Source organism: Danio rerio, chromosome 10 (genome assembly GCF_049306965.1).
Source record: "Danio rerio strain Tuebingen ecotype United States chromosome 10, GRCz12tu, whole genome shotgun sequence".
Classification (NCBI taxonomy): domain Eukaryota; kingdom Metazoa; phylum Chordata; class Actinopteri; order Cypriniformes; family Danionidae; genus Danio; species Danio rerio.
This window is the reverse complement of record NC_133185.1, coordinates 31,746,037-31,766,559: the sequence shown is the minus strand read 5'-3', so window position 1 is coordinate 31,766,559 and position 20,523 is coordinate 31,746,037. Positions and strand designations below refer to the sequence as shown.

Below are 20,523 nucleotides of genomic sequence, written 5' to 3'. Positions count from 1 at the left end.
ACACAGCACTGTAACCTGGTTTTCTAGCTGGGGACTATTTTCGGTTGCTATCAGATGACGTGCAAATTACAACAAAGGACACACGACCTTAGTGTACACATTTAAAAATCTAAGGAACTTTTTTCCTCTGTAAAGAAACTTTAAAGTAATGAAGTATAATGGCGAAATTCCATGAATATTAAAGGTTCTTAATGGAGCCAATGAAGAACCTTTATGTTATAAACAGTTTAACATTTTCTAACCTGAACTCGGTTGTTGGCAACCTCTTCTGTTTCTCTGTGAGAAGATGGCACAGATAGTAGACTGGGAAAAAGAGGACGTTCCAGATGCTACAGAACCAGATGATGAAGAACGGTGTTGGATGTCTTATCAGAGTCTCTTTAGCGCTATGAGTTCCCCAGGCCCAGGAAACGGCCAGACAAGACCCCAAAATGAGCCCACACATCACCCGTCGTACAGCTCGAAATGGACATCGAGCGCAGCAGCGTTTAGATGGTTTTTCGGCATCAGATTCGTCCTGAACTAAAGTCTGTTCCAGGGGATCCTTCTCGCTTGCTAAGACGAAGAAATGCAAGACATTTAAAGAAACTTTTCTGCTTCAATACAATTTACAAATAAGCAATATTTAAATCTTTACTTGGTGTGGGCAGGTGAAGTGCGACAGGTACCGGTCCAGAGGAAGGAGAGATCTTGGCTGAAAGTTTGTTCATTGCTTGTTGTGGTGTCTTAAAAACACCACAAACCTTCAGGTCAGGGTTTTAAGCCTCTCTCGATGAGCTCTTCACTCATGTCAGTAATATGCTTTAAGTAAACACACACACACACTAAGAGCAGATTACTACAGACCCACCTGTAATTAAAAAGCTATGGTTTAAAAGCTTATTGACACGTAAAACACTCCAGTAGGCACTTGGGCAGGTTGAATTGTCCGCAGTAGGAGTCAACATTGAAGTGTGTGTGACTTTAACTTGCCAACTTTACTAAAATTAATCATTGTTTCACTCAAAAAACAGAACAAAACATGGTTACCACATCCATTATGATTTTGCTTAACCATAGTTTAACAATGTTTTTGTAGTAAAATTGTGGTCAAAAACACTGTTATTTATCTATTTGTTCAATTTCATATGGGAAATTGAATGTACTATAAATACTTGTTTAAACTATGGGTAATGTAGGAAATACTTTTTTTGTTGTTGCTTGTAATGGTAAATTGTTGTAATAGAAAGAGATTGAAGCACCAAACTGTAAACAAGAAATTGCCAAAAATTGAATTCGGGTGTAAAAAATCTTAACAAAACATTGCAATTGCACAAATAAACTCACAGAACACATCCAATGCATTTCAAAATACAGGTATTACATCCATAACATATACGATATAATAAATATATATATAGCCTTAAGCAACATGACAAGACTAGAGTGCTGTTTTCAGAACATTCATTCATTAATTTTCCTTCGTCTTAGTCCCTTTATTCACCCGGGGTCACCACGGCGGAATAAACCGCCAACTTATCCAGCATATGTTTTACAGAGCGGATGCCCTTCGAGCTGCAACCCATAACAGGGAAACATCAATACACACTCATTCACACACATACACTACGGCCAGTTTATTCACTTCGCCTATACCGCATGTCTTTGGGTTGTGGGGGAAGCCGGAGCACCCAAAGAACATGCAAACTCCACATAGAAATGCCAGCTGACCCAGCCGGGACTCGAACCAGCGACTTCCTTGCTGTGAGGTGACAGTTCTAACCACTGATCCACCGTGTCGCCGTTTTCAGAACAATGAATACAGCATAAGAGTCCGACTCCAAACGTAATTAATTAATCCAAAGTAATTAATATTAAGTGACTTTGATTTTACACACAATATGATCAATGTTGATCCTTTTACCTTGAAAATAGTCCCATGCTAACCACGACCATAGCTCCGCATTTGCTGATCCAGCGGTGTTTGCTTACCTACTGATTCAATGGTGTATTTGAACAAATCGAACGAGTCATTCATGTGTACGCTTGCTTCGTTCTGAATAAACTGTCTGAATGAATCAGTTAAATGAAAGACTCACTCATGGAAAAGCATCATAGCAATTTCCAAACATTTAATTTTTATATTAAAAACTGATTTACGTTCATCTCACTTATTCATATTAATGCTACATTTGAATTTATTAAATTGTCCGTAAAAAACGTCTAAATGACACTTCAATATGACAGATCATACAGGCTACATTAAAAGCTTCCACTTTTTATGAAGGCAAAAATGCATTGGAAATAAAAACTTTAAATGTCTGTCAATTTAAAAATTCAATTTCTGTCATTGAAATACAAATTTCATTTCAAAACTTATCTTTTGTATGCATTTTTCAATTGTCCAGAGAACATGCTGGATAGTAACATTGAAAAAGCATAACCTGAAGTTAACATCAAGCCCCGTCTATGATCATAAAATACATAAATGTATAAAGGCAAATATAAATTTAAAATTTCCATAGTTAACACAACAATGGCATGAGTTAATCCATAATCCAGATTTTGGCAAAAAAAAGTTATAAAGACTTTAATTATTGAGTTATTATATGTTTTTAATTGTTACATGTTTTCATCAACATTTCAAAAGTTAATGAAGTATACATAAACTATATTTTATAATTCATAGCAATCAACATAAACAGACGTCAGTAAAGGTTTTAGAGGTATTTCATTTGTTTTATTGATTCATGAGTCATAAAACTCCACACATAACAAACCAAACATTATACATTACAAGTCCAATGAGTAACAGTGATTTACCGAAGCTGATGTAAATGGCTCTAAACACTAGGCAAGACAAGTTAACACAAGCAAAAACATAATATGGTGATCAGACTCCATACATATTAAAATGCATCCCTCAAGACTGGCTATGGGTAAAGGATGATGAGCATTAGGGAGCACTTTCACAAAGAAGAGGTATATGGTAAAATACCTGCACTGAGTACCTCAAGGCAAATATTGACCTCATACAAATGTATGCTTTAAACCACCATCTTATCATCATCATCATCATCATCAACATCATTATCATCATCATCAATATGACCTAGCAGCTTTGCTAAGTGATACTGATGTGTTTTCCTGGTTGTGAGGTACTCGTGCCCTTCTCTGAGATGCCTTCTTTGCTTAATGGGGAGCTTTTTCTTCTGCCGTCTCGCTGTGAAAGTGCTGAGGGAATGTATTTGAGGATAACATCTGCCCTGTGGAATCTGATATGGCCGTTCAGTCTGTTATATTCAAAGAGGGAGACACAAAGATACGGAGTGAGATGCTTCATGGCCATAAACATTTGGATATGGATTGTTTGGTTAATGTAAATATGTAATAATGATAGACAGTACATAACAATGGTAACGACATTGTAAAAACATTTCAAAAGTATTTTAGTTGGTCATGTTAAATGGACTTTTCTAGTCATCTTAACTTACATCAGTCAAATTGACTAAAAATATTAAGATAAACTTTGAATAATTCATTATTTTTTCATAACTGATTAACATTTTAAATACAATATAGCTATATATTTATAATCAAATAATTATACATAGTTATAGTAACATGAATACATTTGCTGTCATGACTTTTGTCATACAGTTTTAAAGTGCACTGTCGTTCCCTGGTTTTCTGATTAAATTAAGCTATGCTAACTTTTTTGTATTGCAGGATTTGAAAAAGGTTGTTTTTCAATATGCAATTTAGCCATCATTTATTTAAAGATGTGCTAATCTGCATACATTTCCAGCACAGATATTGAAAATTTTTTCTCAAGAGTTAGTTTAGAGTTTTACCGGGTTTTTTTATAGAGGGGATTATCACTCCATAGTTTAGAAAATACTGCAAACAGCCACATTAATCCCAACTTTTCAGCACATTAAATTGTATACAGTATTTACAACTTTTGAGTGGTCGTGTGGCAAAAATGTTAAGCATGGTGATGAGGGAACTGAGGAAAGAGGTGGAAGAATGAAAACTTAAGCATAATCAGACATAAGCTTTTTTCAACTCTTTGATGTTAAAAATGTATAAATATAGATAAAATATCTTAATAAACTAATATTAATAAATGTAATAAAATTATATGATAATATAATAAATTATATTTTAAAATATGTATATAATAGTAAATAAAATAATATTTATATAATATAATTTATATAACATAATTAAATAATATATAATAATAATAATAATAGTTATTATATTATTATTATTATTATTATTATTATTACATTGAACCATGGTTAAATATAACTTGCTAAAAAGAGTTATGTAGTTTTTTTTGCAGTACAAGGATGCTAAATGTTTTATAAGATCAGTTGTTTATGCTGCATGTGCATTGCATGTTTTAAATGCTGAGAAAGTAATAACTGTATGTTTAAAGACGTGTATGAACTGTCTAAGGTGATTGTTGTTATGCCTGATTGATTAATTGATGCCTGTTTAATAAAAATGCAGAATACAATACCTTAGATTATCAGCCAAATAATAATTAAACAAATCTCTCTGTAAAAATCTTCAGAATAGGAACATTTTGGAAATAAAACACCAAACTAGAGCTGCGCGATTAATCGAAAAGTTTTTAAATTTTTCAGGACAATTTTTTAAGTTACTTTCCCTACGTGTCCCTTGACTCGGCTCTGTTAAAGGCTGTGGCTCTTTTCTACTTCTGTGGCCACATCTGATCACTGGACAAGTAGGATGATAGCTTTGCACTACATTGACGATGATTGGAAGATGCCTTTAGGCGGCATATAAATAAAAAAATAAATAATAAAATAAATAAATAAAAAAAAAATCATTCATAATCGAGTTAAAATGTTAAATTAACTAAGATTTTGATTTTAGGCCAAATCGGCCAGCCCTACACCTAAAAAAAAATATATATATATATATATATATATATACGTAAAAAGGTATGACAACAAATGTTTTCATGCTACTTTAACCTATTTCAATAGGGTTTATTGTAATAGTTTTGTCAGTTTGACTGATGTAAATTGAGATGACTAGAAAAGTTCATTTGATTCAACAAAAAAAATTACGCAGCAAGAATTTGCAAAAAGTAATGTAATTGGAATATGCAAACACAAATTGAAGTGTGAGAAATGAAGCATTTAATGATGTTCTTCAGATATTTTAAGCATGTTAGACTGTAAAAAACACTTCTTAAAAAGCTAGAAATCTCAAAACTGACAGTGGCATGAAAAAAGCATAAAATTTGCCTGTAGAGTCTTGCATTAAGACCTTTTCATGGGTAATAAAATACGCTGGAAAAAAGAGAAAGTAATTGTTTACCTTTGGGTTTGGGGTGCATGAGGGTCAGAGGCAGCTCTACTGTCACATCACTGTGAGAAGAAAACAACAGGTTAGATGAAAGGTCATTTCTATTTTCAAATTTTTCTTTTATTCTGTTTCCTCCTTTTAATTTACCTTGCTGTCAGGCCTCCAAGCAGACTACAAAAGAGAGGAGAATCGGGTAAGTATGATACAATTAGTACATAACTATGTATGTTAATAACAACGTTACAAACAACAAACAACATCACCTTCTCTTTTGTACTTTCTTATTACTCAATTGTTTTTAATTCGTATAGTTTAAAAATCCTTACCCTCCGCCTGATACCATGAGGTTAACCTTGATCTTGTAGGACACCAGGATTCCCAACATCTCCTTATCCATACCTGTTCTTATTCTAAGGGAAAAGTGAGAAATGAGCAGGTTATTATCTTTTGAATTCCATGTAACTAACTAATCTGCACATCTAATCAAACATCTACATACCTATAACAGATATGTGTATAAACATTCAAAGTAATTAGTTTAAGCGAGTATTACCATTAGTATTAAGTATGTATAAATAAAATTGTTATTTTTTTTACAGCTTGAATATGAAGTTAACATAATTTCTATGGTGTGAAATAGGTTTTTACATTTGGAAATTTTACAAGTCACCAGTTGAGTTTTACTATTATTGAGTTTTACCACCATAGTTGCAGCAAGCACAGTTAGGTAACTAGATAAAAGCACTGCATAATATCATTGCACTTGCCATATTAATGGTACAGCAGCTAATTTCCTTGATTATTACGATGAGAGTTTATGATAATGAGAGTATCGTTCCTAGTTATATGCTCCTAGAAAATATCATTTTCCATCTGTCTTAGTGCACAATGTAACTACAGAAGAGTCAAGCCTAAAATAAGAAAATTATTCAAACTCATATTTACATTTTAGAGTGAGATGCCAATGATCTAATCCGATTCAATGAAATATGCTAAGCTAAGCTAAAAGTGATCCCACCAGATCTGGAGATTAGTCAAACTTTAGGGCGTTTATTTCCAAAAAAAGTTTTGTTTTCCGTTAAAACAGAACCAAACACTCACATAGTGGTTGAGGCCAGATTGGTGTCTTCATCTTTAAGCCTGCCGTCCAGCGCCAGGCCACGTTTCTCCTTGTTGTTTGCCAGTAAAGGAGTAATATCAAGGGACTTTTCAAAAGACGAATTGGCTTCTACAGTTTCTCTGTAAAGAACAATTAAATCAAATAATTTAGACAGATTTTATGGCTGACAAACATCACTATCAAATATAACAACACTCACCCGAACTCTTCAGTCAGCACATTTTTGGTGTATTTGTCAGCTGAGTACAGGACGACGTCTGTGGTTTGGTCAACTATGAGAATAACAGAATTAAAATTAGTCAGGTTGAATATATTGCATTACCACTGATGTAATACTTGATTTGGATAGGCAAATTACAGCATTCTGCTGCTAAAGGAATTATATTTAAGCAACATATTTTAGGATTATTATTTTTTTGATAATGATAATTAAACAAGTTTTGCTGTTGCCTGTATGGAAATATGATATATGGCCATGTAGGATCATATACATTGAACTTATTTACATATTTGTATTTCAAATGGTTGATAAAAAATATATGCCATTACAATTAACAGCCCAAACACATAATCTATATATGTGAAATCCAAAAATGAACTTGTTTTATATGTCCTTTGCACATAAGACATATTTTATATAGGTGAAATCCAAACATGAATTTGTTTTATATGTCATTTGCATATATTGCATAAATATCAGATTTCTATATGAGTGAGGTTTTGTGCTCAAGCCTTGGGTGGTTTAGGCCTGTCATGGATTTGGTTAGTGTAATAAAAACTGTAATAAGAAACATGCTTTTTTATTCATAGTAAAATCATGATAAATGTTCATAATTATTAAATATATGTAACACTAAAACTGCCAGAACAGGCCAGAAAGTCTTCTTCATTCAAAGATTCATTTAGAAACAAATCCAATCACTGTCTTTGTAAATGGATCACTGATTCACTAAGATGAATAATAAAAGTGTGGATGTGAGAAGCACAAATGTTATTCTACAATTTAGTTTACTTTGAATAATTGTCTAAAATGACACTCATTAGTCAATAACTGGAGAGTTACTGGGGTTGTATTTTAATGCTATTTTAATATCCTAAAGGACCTTTTCATCCTAAAAAAATTACTTTTTGTAGAATTAATAATTATCCATAGATGTTAAAGTTTCTTAATGGAAGTACACTTGCCAATAAATGACCTTTATTTTGAAGAGTATAATCTTGTGATTAGATGAGTACAGTCAACTGGAATGTTTAACATATACATCTTGTAAATGCTTTTGATGAATTCACCTGTAACCCTTATCCTCTTCACAACTTTGTTGGTCTCGTTCTTGATCTTGATATTGACAGGAATTGGATCCCCATGGTAGTAGATCTGTTGTCAACAGAGAAAATACATGTTAGTTTCTTCCAGATTTGGTGAACAAAAGACTACAATACATCAGAGTTCACAAACCTCCTTTTCCAGAGAGGCTTCCAGAAGAACAGGCTTATCAGACATCATGAAGCTCTTGCAGAGCTCGGCTTTCTGTCCAGATCCTGTGTTATCAGGTGCAAACTGGATTTTACGAATGACAAGTCGGCAGGTATCCCTTTAGAGAGAGACGAAAGAAAAACAATTACAAACAATTAAAAAACAGAAATAAATGTGCAGAGTAATCAGTAACAGTCTTACTTCTTGTCAACTTTCTCATCGGGGTCATCGGCTGATTTGGCCACGTAGGCTTTAACCTCGAAGTCAACGCCGCAAGCCTGTGAAGAACAGAGCCATGAGGATGTCCATTCGGTACATTTCAACTAATTTCAGCTGACTTTAACTCACTTTTCCTTTGTCGTCTGGCCCAGGCTGAAGTGTAACAGAGCAGGGAAGGTTGGTAGGAATCTGAAAGACAAACAAAACAGCTCATTTTAAATGTATGTCTTAGTTCTGTGCAGTATTGTTTGGGTCAAATAATAGAAAGATTTAAAAAGACTTAAAAGGAAAAGTAAAATGATGGCAGATGACTTACATTGAAAGTGAAGGGATGGCCCTGCTCTCCAGCTTTCTTCAGGAGAGTGTTGTGCATCTCAGTCAGGGTGGGTTTGTGTCCTGCTTCAGGGTAGAGCTGTATGTGCTGAATCCAGATGTCTTTTCTGAAGGAAAGTCCAATCACGTCCAGGTCTTCACGGCCATAGCGGAAAGCACAGGCCAGCTGAACCCAAACTAGATGAAGCAAAGTAATGTTCAAATTTAAAGTCAGTTTTATACATCAATCTTTTTAAAATTAAACTGTTTTCATTAGCTGTCTTGAAGTCATTTTGACCCTTTCTTTGGGAACGAATGAATAAATCGATCGATCAGTCAATAAAACTATTGGATTCACAATTACAATATAAAAAAAATGGAATCAAGTTGAATGCGTACATTAACTAATCATTACTCTTTAAAATTAGGAAGAAAGTAATACTGAGAACTGATAAACTTTTATCAATTAACTATTCATTTATTTTATTTAGAAAGAAAACACTGTCAATACCTTTTTTGTCTCCGAGATCTGCAGGGTCAATTTTCACAGCGCCCTCTGGTTTACAACAACAAAAAAGAAATCAGTTTGGTTGTGGACAATTCCCTAATGTTTCTAATTCAATATTAAATGCAGTCAGTTTCTCACCAACAGCGTCGACTACGTCCACATGGTCAACATAGTCTCTCTTACCGAGGTAAAGAGTAAGCTAAAACACAAACCCTCCATTACTCACACATATATTTAGACACAATGAAAGTTCAAATCTGTGAAATACTTTGACAAAGGTGAGTTCAGTTTTACCTGGCCATTTCCACTGGTCTTCTTGTAAACTCTGAACACACACAAAAAGAAACAATGGAATCAGGACTCATACATTTGTCGGAACAATTGATAAATATAAGCAAAAAAGTGAATGAAAAAATGTCTTAACCCATTACACTTTTGCTTAAAATATTAACAAATAACTTGCATACTAAAAGCTAAATAGCATGTATTTGAAAACATATTGAGTCCTTTCATCAGTTATACAAAAATGTGTAATTAACAGAGGAAGTTAATTCATAATTTTCGTGTGGACAATGCCGTTCCAGTCTCACAGTTCTGTATTGATACACTCTATAGTAAGTATGATTATAACAGACATTTTTGAATAAATTATCATTAACCACAAAGGGGCATTTTTATTTTATTTATTTAAAATTTTTAAGTTTGTTTATATATATATATATATATATATATATATATATATATATATATATATATATATATATATATATATATATATATATATATATATATATATATATATATATATATTTATATAACAGTTCTGTTTGGTTCTCGAATCTGAATGGCTGATAGCCATGATATATTTAAGTAATATCAGCACCTGTACAGCCTCTTTACCTTTTGTGTATTACTCCGCCCACGTTGTTTAACTGTGAGCTTATGATTTGAATCAAACGCGGAAGAAAGTAGTTCCTCATACAAAAGTATTTTTGAGACTCTCCATGTTTGATTTTGTTTTTATATACACAATTATGTCGTCAAACTGTTGTATAAACGCAATATCACACTTGTAGCAGTGTGATATGGCTGTATATCGGCACTGGTTGGGGCACTAAAGCACTCAGATCACATCTATGCTATTTGGTCTTTCCAGTTGTGAGAAATGTGGGTTTGGGTTTTGTGTTTCCTCATATTTATTTAAAAAATGGTTGGACAATTTTCTGTTCCTAGTCACAGAGGTGTACTGAAAATGTCAAATATAAATTAAAGTATTGACCTTATCTGTAATGCATAATTAAGCTCTTTTCTGCAATTGCTTCAGGATTTCCGATCAATTTGTCTATCGGGCAAATGACTATAGGAATAATAAACAGTAGTAAATGGTCAAACTACTTGCACTCAAACAACTGTGTTTATGACTGTATACATAAAAATTGATATTATATAATAGGAAAATACAAGTTTGCATCATTAAGCAGCATAACAAGCTGCTTTTAAAAATCAATAGAAATGAATGACACAAGTAAAAAGTTTCAATGGCTGTGCCTGCTTGTACTTGAAAAAAAAGATCAATACTTCAAAAATATAGATGTGTTCTTTGATAAAACTGTGCTGTGCTAGCAATTGTTTGTTGTCAATGAGAGCAGGGTTTTTTTTGTGAGCGTACTTTGAGCAAAAGATAAAAAGAGATCTGGAAGAACCATGAAAACTATAAGATCAACAGTGGGCGTGGTTTGTTTTTTTTAAAACTGCAAACTGATTGGATGTAGTAAAATAGGCGTTTTATTTCCTGTCAAAGCTGATGGTTGGAGGGGCGTGGTTTGTTTAGTCAGAGGGAAGATGCATTTTAAGGTTTGGATTAACCCTTTATTGGGTTAACCATATGTGATAACTAATTACAATATGTACATATGTTTTAAAGCCATAAAACTAAAAACTACCAACCCCTAGTAACACTCCAATAAGGATTTTAACTAGTGTCCTATAAAGGGTTAAAGATTACAAAGACACTCCTTTTGGATTGACTTTCACAAATTAACTAGGACCAAAAAACTAGCAATGTGCACTAACAAAGTAGAAATGGTCTGTTTTTAATCAATGTGTACTTTAAACAACTAATTTTTTCCTCCTAACAGCATTCTTTGCTTATATTTGCCAACATTAATGGAGGGTGCTATAATGAACCATTATCTTATTTTAATGAAGTACAAAAAGAAAACAAAGTGGAGAGGCAAGGACAGGCTGAGTGAATTTAAACCCTTTATAGGGTGTGATTTAGGGTCACTCCTCCTATTAGGCCTGTCTCAGTTATTAACCTCTTCGTCACCTCTACCAGAGCAGCATATTAGAGTTTGCAGCTTTGACCTTCTCGTCCTGAGCATTCATCACGTTGTTAAAGCTTAGTATTTTAAGACACTTAAAGCCAAGTCCTGGACTACCCTGCGCACTAATCCAGGCTCTGTGAATGGAGGCAGCTTGTGTTTACTCCGAACGGGACACCTGATAATTGACTGTGACTGCCAGCTTATGACACGTCCATGTTTGCTATTGGTAAGATCTATTCTAAACTTTTTAATAGAGATGCAAACAGTAATTTAAATATATGTGATGATGCTTCTGTGGTAGAATTCTCTTTAGGGTATTAATAACTTGTGATTTGATCTTGACCTATTCTACTTAGATTTGACATATAGAGTGGTTTAGTCATTTTTGATCTCTCAAACGGGCATTTGTGGATGATGTGAACCTTTTGTAATTGTTTGGGAATACATGTGAAAGTACAAAAATGCATAATAATATAATAAAATATAATAAAATATAATAAAATATAATATAATATAATATAATACAATATAATATAATATAATATAATATAATATAATATAATATAATACAATATAATACAATATAATATAATATAATATAATACAATACAATATAATATAATATAATATAATATAATATAATATAATATAATATAATATAATATAATATAATATAATATAATATAATATAATATAATATGTGGTGAAATGGTAAAAATCTGCTTGTTTTGACCCCATGGTCATTTCTAGTTTTATTAATTGCCTTTCTGTTTTCGTCAAAACTTGGAAATAGTAAAAATGTACACTGAAAAATAAAAAAGTAAAGAAATATAAGTAAAAGCTCATTGTAAAATGTCTACTTTAATGTTTAGATAACATTTCTGAAAATAAAAAGTCAAAATATGGTCAAACAGTGGTCATAATCATTTACCGTATTAGATATATTTATAAAAAAATAAACAATATTATGATTTTTGTATGTTTGCAGTATAAAATATGAGGGAAAAAAGATGGAAGAACACTTACTTGTCAGCCATTGTACAAGAATTTTCCTGAAATAAAGGAGAAAAGGAAATTATTTATAAACAAATTTAAAGCAAGGTGATGTCTGATTGTATAAGGCTTTGATGTATGTTTGTGTGTGAACGTACTGATAATCTCATCCAATGAGATTACATCATCACTCTTATTGGCCGAGAGATAAGCCTTTTCCACACTGCTCATACAAGTCAACTCACACTCTGAATATGACCACCAAGCTGAGCTTTAGAATAATTTTTTCTTTCTTACATGCAAATCATGTTGTGTGCACAAATTACAACTGAATAATTAAGAAAAGAGGGAGTCATCGGTCTGTAATAAGGTCAGAAACCAAGAGACATTCTTGTTGTCCATACTGAATTTAATTTGAGCATATTAAATGCAATACCATCTGTGAAAAGGTCAAACTATGGGTGAAATAATGTACAAAATTCATACACTGAAAAATAATTAATTGGATTTACTAAATATGTTAAGGTAAGTGGCTGCAAACAATTTATATGGGCTGAATTTAAACAAACTAAATTTAGTAATGTACAATTTAATTTGTTTGTTTAATTTCAGCCCATATAAATTGTTTGCAGCCACTTACCTTCATTTATTTGAGAAAATCCAATTAATCATTTTTTTCAGTGTAGTAACAGATATTTTTAGGCAAAAATAACATTTATTCTCATCAGTTTGTTTTATAATATACAAAGGCATCAATAATCATATTAAATTTCATTATAACTTACATTCATTTATTAAAATGTTTGCTGACAAATGAGTATATCATAGTGGTTTGAAAGATAGATGGCAAATATCAAGTTTTAGACTTTTTAAAATAAATCTTCTTCTAAATATTTCAAGTTTTGTTCTTTTTGGTAATGTTGAATGACAATGAATGACATTTTAGTTAATGTCTTCAGTAAATCTTGGTAAAATCTTACGATACTAATTTTTGTCTGCTCTGAAAAAAATACACGTTCTCACGTAAAAAATAAAATAAAGCAACATTACATTCATATTATATTACTTAAAACCCTCTTTCCACTGTCGACTGCTGCATTAATGTAAAAAAAAAAAACCTTTGAAGAGCTGTCAAAAGGTATACTGTGCTTGTTTCTTCCCCTTGGCTCTAATCTATTACATTTCTTTTGATTGTAAAGCTCATGCTGAGATACACAGCTTGATCTTCTTATCATGCTGCTCATCTCTGTTCAATATCAATTTTGCTGATTAAATGGGTCTCTGGAGGAAGACTATCTGAATGCAATCAAATATTTTTTGCACAAGCCGGCTATATGAATATTAACTAGGCCCTGCTGACAATACACAAGAATATGTAGGCTTAATTTAACAAATACTGTATTTAAGAGATTTAGATTTTGACTTTAGAATGCTTGGAAGATTTGCAGCCAGAATATGATGTAACTGAAGCTACGTTGTCCTGTAAAGTAAAATCATTGAGCTGTTACCTGTTCACTGGTAGAGCGATGGGCGATCTTCTCCTCTCCCTGATAATCCGCAGCCCGTCTGGTGTAGTCAGAGAGTACGGATGACACTCTGAGGCGCAGGGTTTTATACTCGGACCTTTGCTCTTCTGGCTCTTCTGTTTTAGACGCTGTTGTGTTTCTGTCAATCCAATTAAACACTTAACCTGCTATTTAGGGCTACGGCATGTTTATAAATAAAAATGGGGAATTAAACCAAAGATCTACAGGGAAACTGCAAGGGTTGAGTTCAAAATGTGCCGTTTCTATCCATGGAAAGGCATACGTGTAAGAGAGTTACGAGAGAGTGCTGTTTAATAACACATGTAAGCTTGTTCCAGAGATTAAAGCTAAAAAGGTACAGTTTAAACAGTTTTCTCTGAATTTGTTATGTTTCATTAAAGGTCTTTACCAAAACACCAAGTAAATGTAATATATTTACATTGGCAAAGTGGTTTACACGCCTATCAAATACTAATGTGAGAAATCAAACACAAAGTTGATGATTTAATGCATGTAAAAGTTCACTGTAAAGAAAAATCTGTTAATCAAGATTATTGGGCTTATTTTCAGTTAGTTATAATAATGATAATGAAAGGTTAATAAAGTGACTTTAATCAGTTTTTTTTAGTAGTTTGAAACAATATGTTGTCTGTGATAGTCATGTAAATTAAACATTCAGGTGGCACTGCTTCAAAAATAATCATTAATAGTGTAGTAATCTATAAGTGATATCACCACATGGGCTCAGGACTACTTTGGTAAACCTTTGTCAACTATCATGACATCTAGTTACGTCCACAAATGACAGTTAAAACTGTACTGTGGCAAAAGGAAGCCTTATGTTAACAGTGTCCAGATGTGACTTCTCTGTGCTCAGAGGTATCTGGGATGGAGCATCACATATTGGAAACGTGCATCCCATCCGGGTCACGTTACCAATGTAACCCCGCCGGTCTTACGCCACCCAACCCGATCCGAGCTGGTATCGAACCAGCGACCTTCCGCATGGGAGTCGGGCACTCTACCAAGGTGGCTAAAGACCATAGCCTCTAGCGTCTGTCATTGTAAAAGCGCTATACAAATAAAGCTGAATTGAATTGAACTGAACTATCAAATAATAAATAGCTTAAAGAGACTAATAATTTTGACCTTAAAATGTTGTTTTCTTTTTTTATTTAAAACTGCTTTTATTCTAGCCGAAATAAAACAAATAAGACTTTTTCGAGAAGACAAAAATATTGTCAGACATACTGTGAAAATTTCTTTGCTCTGTTAAACATCATTTGGGAAATATTTAAAAAAGAAAAAAAAATCAAAGGGGGCTAATAATTCTGACTTCAACTGTCATAAGATCAAAAGTTTGGTCTTTTAAAATAATCTAGCAGTCTTTCATCCTGTTTTAGTGAACATGGCCATAAAATATTTCTAATTAAGTGAAAATAGATGGATAGAAACTTTCAGATGCAAATATTCAAAATCATTCACGTTTTTTGGTCAATTAATTACCATTAGTATAACTGCAAATTTACTATAAGGTTAAACTATGCTTAATGTGGAAACATTATGTTGACTTTTATTTTTACAGAAAGCTGAATGTTCCTTCAAAAGGACAGGTAAGGACATTCTTGAAGTATTTTCAATTGCCAGTAATAAGGTTTTGAAGACAACTGCCTAAAGATAGATCATTCACCCTGTTCTGTACATAAATATAGTAGTGTCATACACAGTAAAAAAGTCTTGGTTCCACATAACCGATTTGTGTTGGGACAACATGAAGGAATTAAGTTACTAGCTTATTGTATATTATTATTATGAATTTAAGTGGATTGAACAAAAAACAATTAAGTTGTCCCAAAAAAATCAAGCATTGTGTTGTTTCATCTCATTTTAAATAAGTAGTTTTAACAAACAACAAACGTCCTTTTTAGAATGTATTATATGTACACAATTCTTTGTTATAAACTGTGCATATACTGCAGCGTTTCTATCATTAATTATGTATTTTGTTACATACAAGATTGCACACAGCTAAAAATGGGCAAACTTAGTAAGGAAACCCAAAACAAAACACAATATATCGGATAAACCAGTTGACCTGCAGCTCCAGATGGCCGACAGGCTTGGAAACACACTGACCTCTGGATGCTTTTCTTAAGCCTTTCCTTACATTAAAGGTTTTTGTGTTGAGTGATTGTCATAATTATTGTATTTAATATTAGTATTTTTTAAATTATAGAATTATTTGAAATTATAGACTATAGATATTGTTTCATTTTAAGAGAACACCTATAAAAATATGTAAATAGTTATATATAAATTAAAACAAACATATATAAACTCAGTTAATCATTGACTGTTAATTTAATTATGTATTTTGCACATACTGAAAGTAAAATATGTTGTAAATAGGTAACTGCAAAAGTAATTATACACCCACACATTAGAGGTGCTTCCTTGCACAAAAGGTGTATGTAAGCTTATTATGAAATCCCTCTTTGCCCAACAGCAGGTAAATCTGTTAGCGTCAGTGTTCACTGAGATGGCCTTTCCTCCCATCTGTTCCCTCCTATCAGGTTCTGGCAGTCCAACCACATGTTTATATAAAAGCTCTCCGCCAATCACAGGGGTTTGAACGGTGCAAGAATTGGCAACTTAAGGACCTTGCTTGAGCATAATCCACTTAGTGCTAAGAATTCACTTAAATAGCTGCAGTCGAGTCAAAACATCAAGTCAAGAATATATGTCGTTATTTTTAGGACAGAGGATGAATCATCTAAGCATTCTCTAAAAAGTGTGATAAGTTCATTGATTTAATTAAAACAATGCAGCAAGTCAAAGTTATCAGACTAATATTTCTTATATTGGGACAATGATTATTATTAATAGTACAAACAAATATGGTTTAAAGCCTCCACTGCGTAAGTAAAAAAAAGAAGTCAATAACATCTTTGCCTCAACTATTTTTAGTTCAGAGTGTGAAGATTTCAGATTTAATCCAAAGGTAATTACAGAAGAGCTCAGTGGTGGCTGTAATAGTCAGCTTGTTGAAAAGGAGGTAAAGCTCAGGTAACAAAGTGTCAAAGGCTGTAGTGTAAACTATAGAAAACAATTATTTATTTATGATTGGTTTTGTATTGTTTAAAAACCATAAACATTTAAAAATACTTCTGAAAAAGTATATTGATCTCTTGTATCTATTATAAACAGGATGTCTTTGAAGCATTTTTAAACATTGAATGATCCAAAATTATAGTAATTCAAAAATGATCCAATGAAACGGAATAGAATCTTCATTCTAATAATTTATGACTATCTACATGCTTGAAAAAAATCTGAATTATGAAATGTTTCTAATAATAAAACACAAGACATCTTAGAATTCCTCTGAAATACATTTTCACCAATTTTATCGAATTTATTGTATTATCTAAAGCAGAACATAACATTTATATTCTAAAAAAAAAATCCAACTTTCTTAGAAACGTTTTCAATAATGATAATGTTCGCGTTTATCTTTAAATATTTTTTGAGAAGGATTGAAAATTACATATTCCAAACATTTACAATGCTGCCCATGCTCACTAGATGGCATCTGTTTCATCAGCATGTAAAACAGTAACGTTTGTTTAGTCAGGTGGCTGATGCCCGGTGTGGTTCTGCTGATGTTTACCCTCAGTTGGCACAGATTGATTCTGAGTTTAATCTCTGTTAATCTGTCTACACTCCTAGTTTGTCCGTAATGGGATTGTTTGTACTGAGTGCGCAGGATAGATTCCCTCTTTATTAAAGAGCTCGAAGACAAAACCAATGTCACTCAACTGAAGTAAAGAGCAATGCACTCTGGCGTGACCTTTCGTAAATGCCCAGGAATCCCAGAGATCTGAAAGCTTCTCAGCATCTTCTTGGCATGTTTTAAGCTTTCAGCCTTCATTTGGACGTTTAGAGCGGGAACGACCGTTAAATTCAAATGTTCAGCGTTTTGTGTATTGTTGCTTCTACAGGCGTCCTTTAAACAAATAGAATGATTTTGAATTTTAGAATGTTGGATTAAGATAAAATGAGATAACGTCAATTTGGTTTAGAATAGTTATGACATTAATTTTTTTAATTAAAGTATGCACTAATGACGTATTGAAGAAGAGTTAGTGTACCCTACTGGCTGATACATGCAATCCCTGCCTGAAAAACAACAAACCAACACAGAAGTATTACTTCTTAAGTTTAAGTTTTTATTTTTATGGTTATGATGTAAACTATATTGGTTTAATGTCAGATGCAAAATGTACATTGGAATGAATTATACAATTGATACAATGATGTAATGTGGTGGGGTGTCAATTTAGGTGAATCAAATTTATCTATTTATTTAAATGACATCAAATTTATTAATAAGATATATTTTCAAGTTTTCAGTGTTTTGAGGGATATTTAACATTCTGACATACAGTAACCTCTGCTTTTTTCAGAGGTTACTATAGCTTAAACTATGCATCTAATATTACTTTACTTCTAGGCAATATGTATAAATACATACACCTAATTTACAAAAAAAAAAAAAGTCTTATGACCTGTTACGCTATCCATCGCTGCTAAAGATCTGCTTGGTTAGACTGTTGAATGATTCTGGCAAAGACTGATTGGTGAACCATTATAAGGGTGGTGAAATGTATATTGGCTTTATCTATTATTTTAATTATTATTATTTAAGATACAGCTCTACCTCATGAACAGTTAAATATTCCCCAACTGTGCAATAAAGATCTGCAATACTTTCTAATATGTCTTTTTGACTAAAAACAGACATCTCTGTTTAATGTTTGTCTTCTTTTTTCATATTTATTTTCATGTTCTCACTTATATACACTGAAAGCTTCTGTAGCCAAAACAAATTCCTTGTGTGTGAAAGCACACTTGGCAATAAAAACGATTCTGATCAGGGAAAACGATTTCTCACTATTTAAGGGCTGACCCGCCCACACATCTTGACGTCCTTTAGGTGGGATCAAGCATTAATTAGGGGAGTAATTCTCCCGCGAACCCCCCCTGTAATTCGCACCCAGGTTTAATGGAAAAGGTTGTGGTCCTGTTGGTCTATACTTATATATTTTACCTTTTTATGGTGGCATATTAAAGTTATTACATCCTAATTGATGTCTTCAAACACACTAGGCAAGGCAAAATTAATAAACTTTTTTTTTATGATAACATTGTTGGTTTGTAGTTTTAAGGTTATTAGTAGTGGAGTTCATTGGAATCTTCTGTAATGTTTTTTTGTCGGAAAATGTCCAGTCTGAAATTGTGTGATGAGTGAGAGATTATAATTTATGTAGAGTAAAAATATTGGTGTGTGGTCATCTTTTAAACACAGAATATAAAGAAATTTTGTGTTTGCTCTTTGTTATACAGAATGTTAAGCTTTTAAATCTTTGTTCTGGAGATTTACCTTCATTCTGAACGTCTAGAACTAAGATTACAAAGCTTAATCGCAGTGCCTGGCGTTAAAAGTACTGGAACAGGCCAGGAACATTTTGAACACCATCCAGATTTTACAAAATATTTACATTTACCAAAGGTCAGAGTTTATGTTGGCCTGTCCTCAGTTTGGGTGAATCTAATATAATGTCTAGGCCATATTTTCTACATTAACTAATCTAATCAGGTGTCAGGTGAATTAAATACAGTACTAGCCTACAAGCTTTTATAAACAACCCCCCGTCCAAAAGAAGAAAAAAAAGAATTTCTAAATGATTTTAAATTCACGTATTATATTTAATGCATGTATAATGATGCATGCATTTAATATAATTTATGAACAAATGCATACATTATATTTAATGCATGTTTTAATAAATGATAAATTAATAAAAAATAGTGTATATGTATTTAACGATGGTATACTGTAAATTGTATTATTTATACAGTAAATGCAATAATATGACATATATAGTACTGTATCCATTAATGATTGAAGACGTTATAGTAATATCTTATATTCTAAATGTGAATTACGCATTTATTTTGAGTGAGTTGAGTAAGTGTAGGTGTATGACCAAGTGCGTGTCGACCTCTGTCCATGGTGCTGATTTCATAACTCGTGCGCCTCGTTTACTAAAACACACAATAAATAACCCACCCGCCCACGTCTGATTGAAATTAATTCTGCAAACCTGTGTTTTACGTCGGTCTCCAAGTGAGAGAGCATGTATTATAATTGTGACAGTAATGAGCGGATAAGCGCGGTCAAGGTGTCTGTCGTCGCCACTGCAGCATCATCTGCTCTGCGGCTGCTCAAAGCTGCTGCCGCCGCCGCCGCTGCTGCTAACAGTCCCGCAGACAAAGTCATGAAGGGAGGGAACTTCTGAGGCTAAGAAGTGGGTCTGCATCCCCACCAAACCGGCACATTAGAAACAATGGCGGAGGCTAATCCACTCAGGGGACTGCCCCGGATCCAGAGGGCTGCGGTAAGATGGATTCTGCTCTGTTTTGGACCGGGTTTGTGCTGCAGAACTGACTGACGAGACTGCGGGCGACGGGTGGGAGTCTTGTTCGCTTTATATTAATAGGAAACTGCTAACTAAATCACGCGTGCGTTAGCAATTATAACTGTTTGTTAGGAACGCGATGATTATTGATTACATTTGGATCATTAGCTGTGAGATATCGCTACGGTTTTTGAAACACACACCTGGGCTCATTCGGGATATATAAACAAACTA

General features: G+C 33.0%; 3 protein-coding genes across 25 annotated transcripts in view; 1 reads left to right on the top strand and 2 right to left on the bottom strand.

Moving 5' to 3' along the window:
- The window catches only part of LOC101883296 (solute carrier family 35 member F4), a 53,988-nt gene that overhangs the window by 8,860 nt on the left and 24,605 nt on the right, over positions 1-20,523 (bottom strand). For 4 of the 8 annotated variants that reach the window (XM_073914847.1, XM_073914848.1, XM_073914846.1 and 1 more), the window contains 2 exons: positions 638-801; positions 243-555 (listed from right to left, as the gene is read on the bottom strand). In XM_073914847.1, coding sequence (XP_073770948.1) covers positions 243-555; positions 638-710 — 386 coding nt within the window. In that variant the 5' untranslated portion in view covers positions 711-801. Of the gene's footprint in view, positions 1-242; positions 556-637; positions 825-1,903; positions 2,149-20,523 lie in introns of those variants that run through there. The other 4 variants (XM_073914850.1, XM_073914845.1, XM_021479359.3 and 1 more) reach the window with 3 other exon arrangements.
- arr3a (arrestin 3a, retinal (X-arrestin)) lies at positions 2,698-20,461 on the bottom strand. Of its 2 annotated transcripts, XM_073913787.1 has the most exons (17): positions 19,975-20,461; positions 13,790-13,946; positions 12,315-12,340; positions 9,256-9,286; positions 9,100-9,160; positions 8,965-9,009; positions 8,458-8,651; positions 8,271-8,330; positions 8,124-8,200; positions 7,905-8,040; positions 7,739-7,823; positions 6,648-6,720; positions 6,430-6,567; positions 5,655-5,738; positions 5,476-5,499; positions 5,341-5,390; positions 2,698-3,272 (listed from the first exon to the last, which is right to left on the bottom strand). In XM_073913787.1, exons 1-17 carry the CDS (start codon positions 20,007-20,009, stop codon positions 3,268-3,270), a joined length of 1,281 nt encoding a protein of 426 aa, XP_073769888.1. In that variant the 5' UTR covers positions 20,010-20,461; the 3' UTR covers positions 2,698-3,267.
- mcf2b (MCF.2 cell line derived transforming sequence b) overlaps positions 11,429-20,523 on the top strand; it is a 37,095-nt gene continuing 28,000 nt past the window's right edge. For 9 of the 15 annotated variants that reach the window (XR_012386373.1, XR_012386372.1, XR_002457269.3 and 6 more), the window contains exon 1: positions 20,125-20,268. Coding sequence is in view for 5 of the 15 variants with exons in the window: in XM_009305332.5 (XP_009303607.2) it covers positions 20,218-20,268 (51 nt within the window). In the remaining 10 variants the exon portion in view is untranslated. Of the gene's footprint in view, positions 11,515-15,392; positions 15,421-20,124; positions 20,341-20,523 lie in introns of those variants that run through there. The other 6 variants (XM_073914838.1, XM_073914840.1, XM_073914837.1 and 3 more) reach the window with 3 other exon arrangements.

Coding starts and splice junctions, on each gene's coding strand:
- arr3a (XM_073913787.1), bottom strand. CDS start 20,009: ATGCTCTCTCACTTGGAGACCGACGTAAAACACAG. Junction 12,341..13,789: donor ATCGCTCTACCAGTGAACAG/GTAACAGCTCAA, acceptor CCTTTATTTCAG/GAAAATTCTTGTACAATGGC. Junction 5,391..5,475: donor CTTGGAGGCCTGACAGCAAG/GTAAATTAAAAG, acceptor TTCTTCTCACAG/TGATGTGACAGTAGAGCTGC.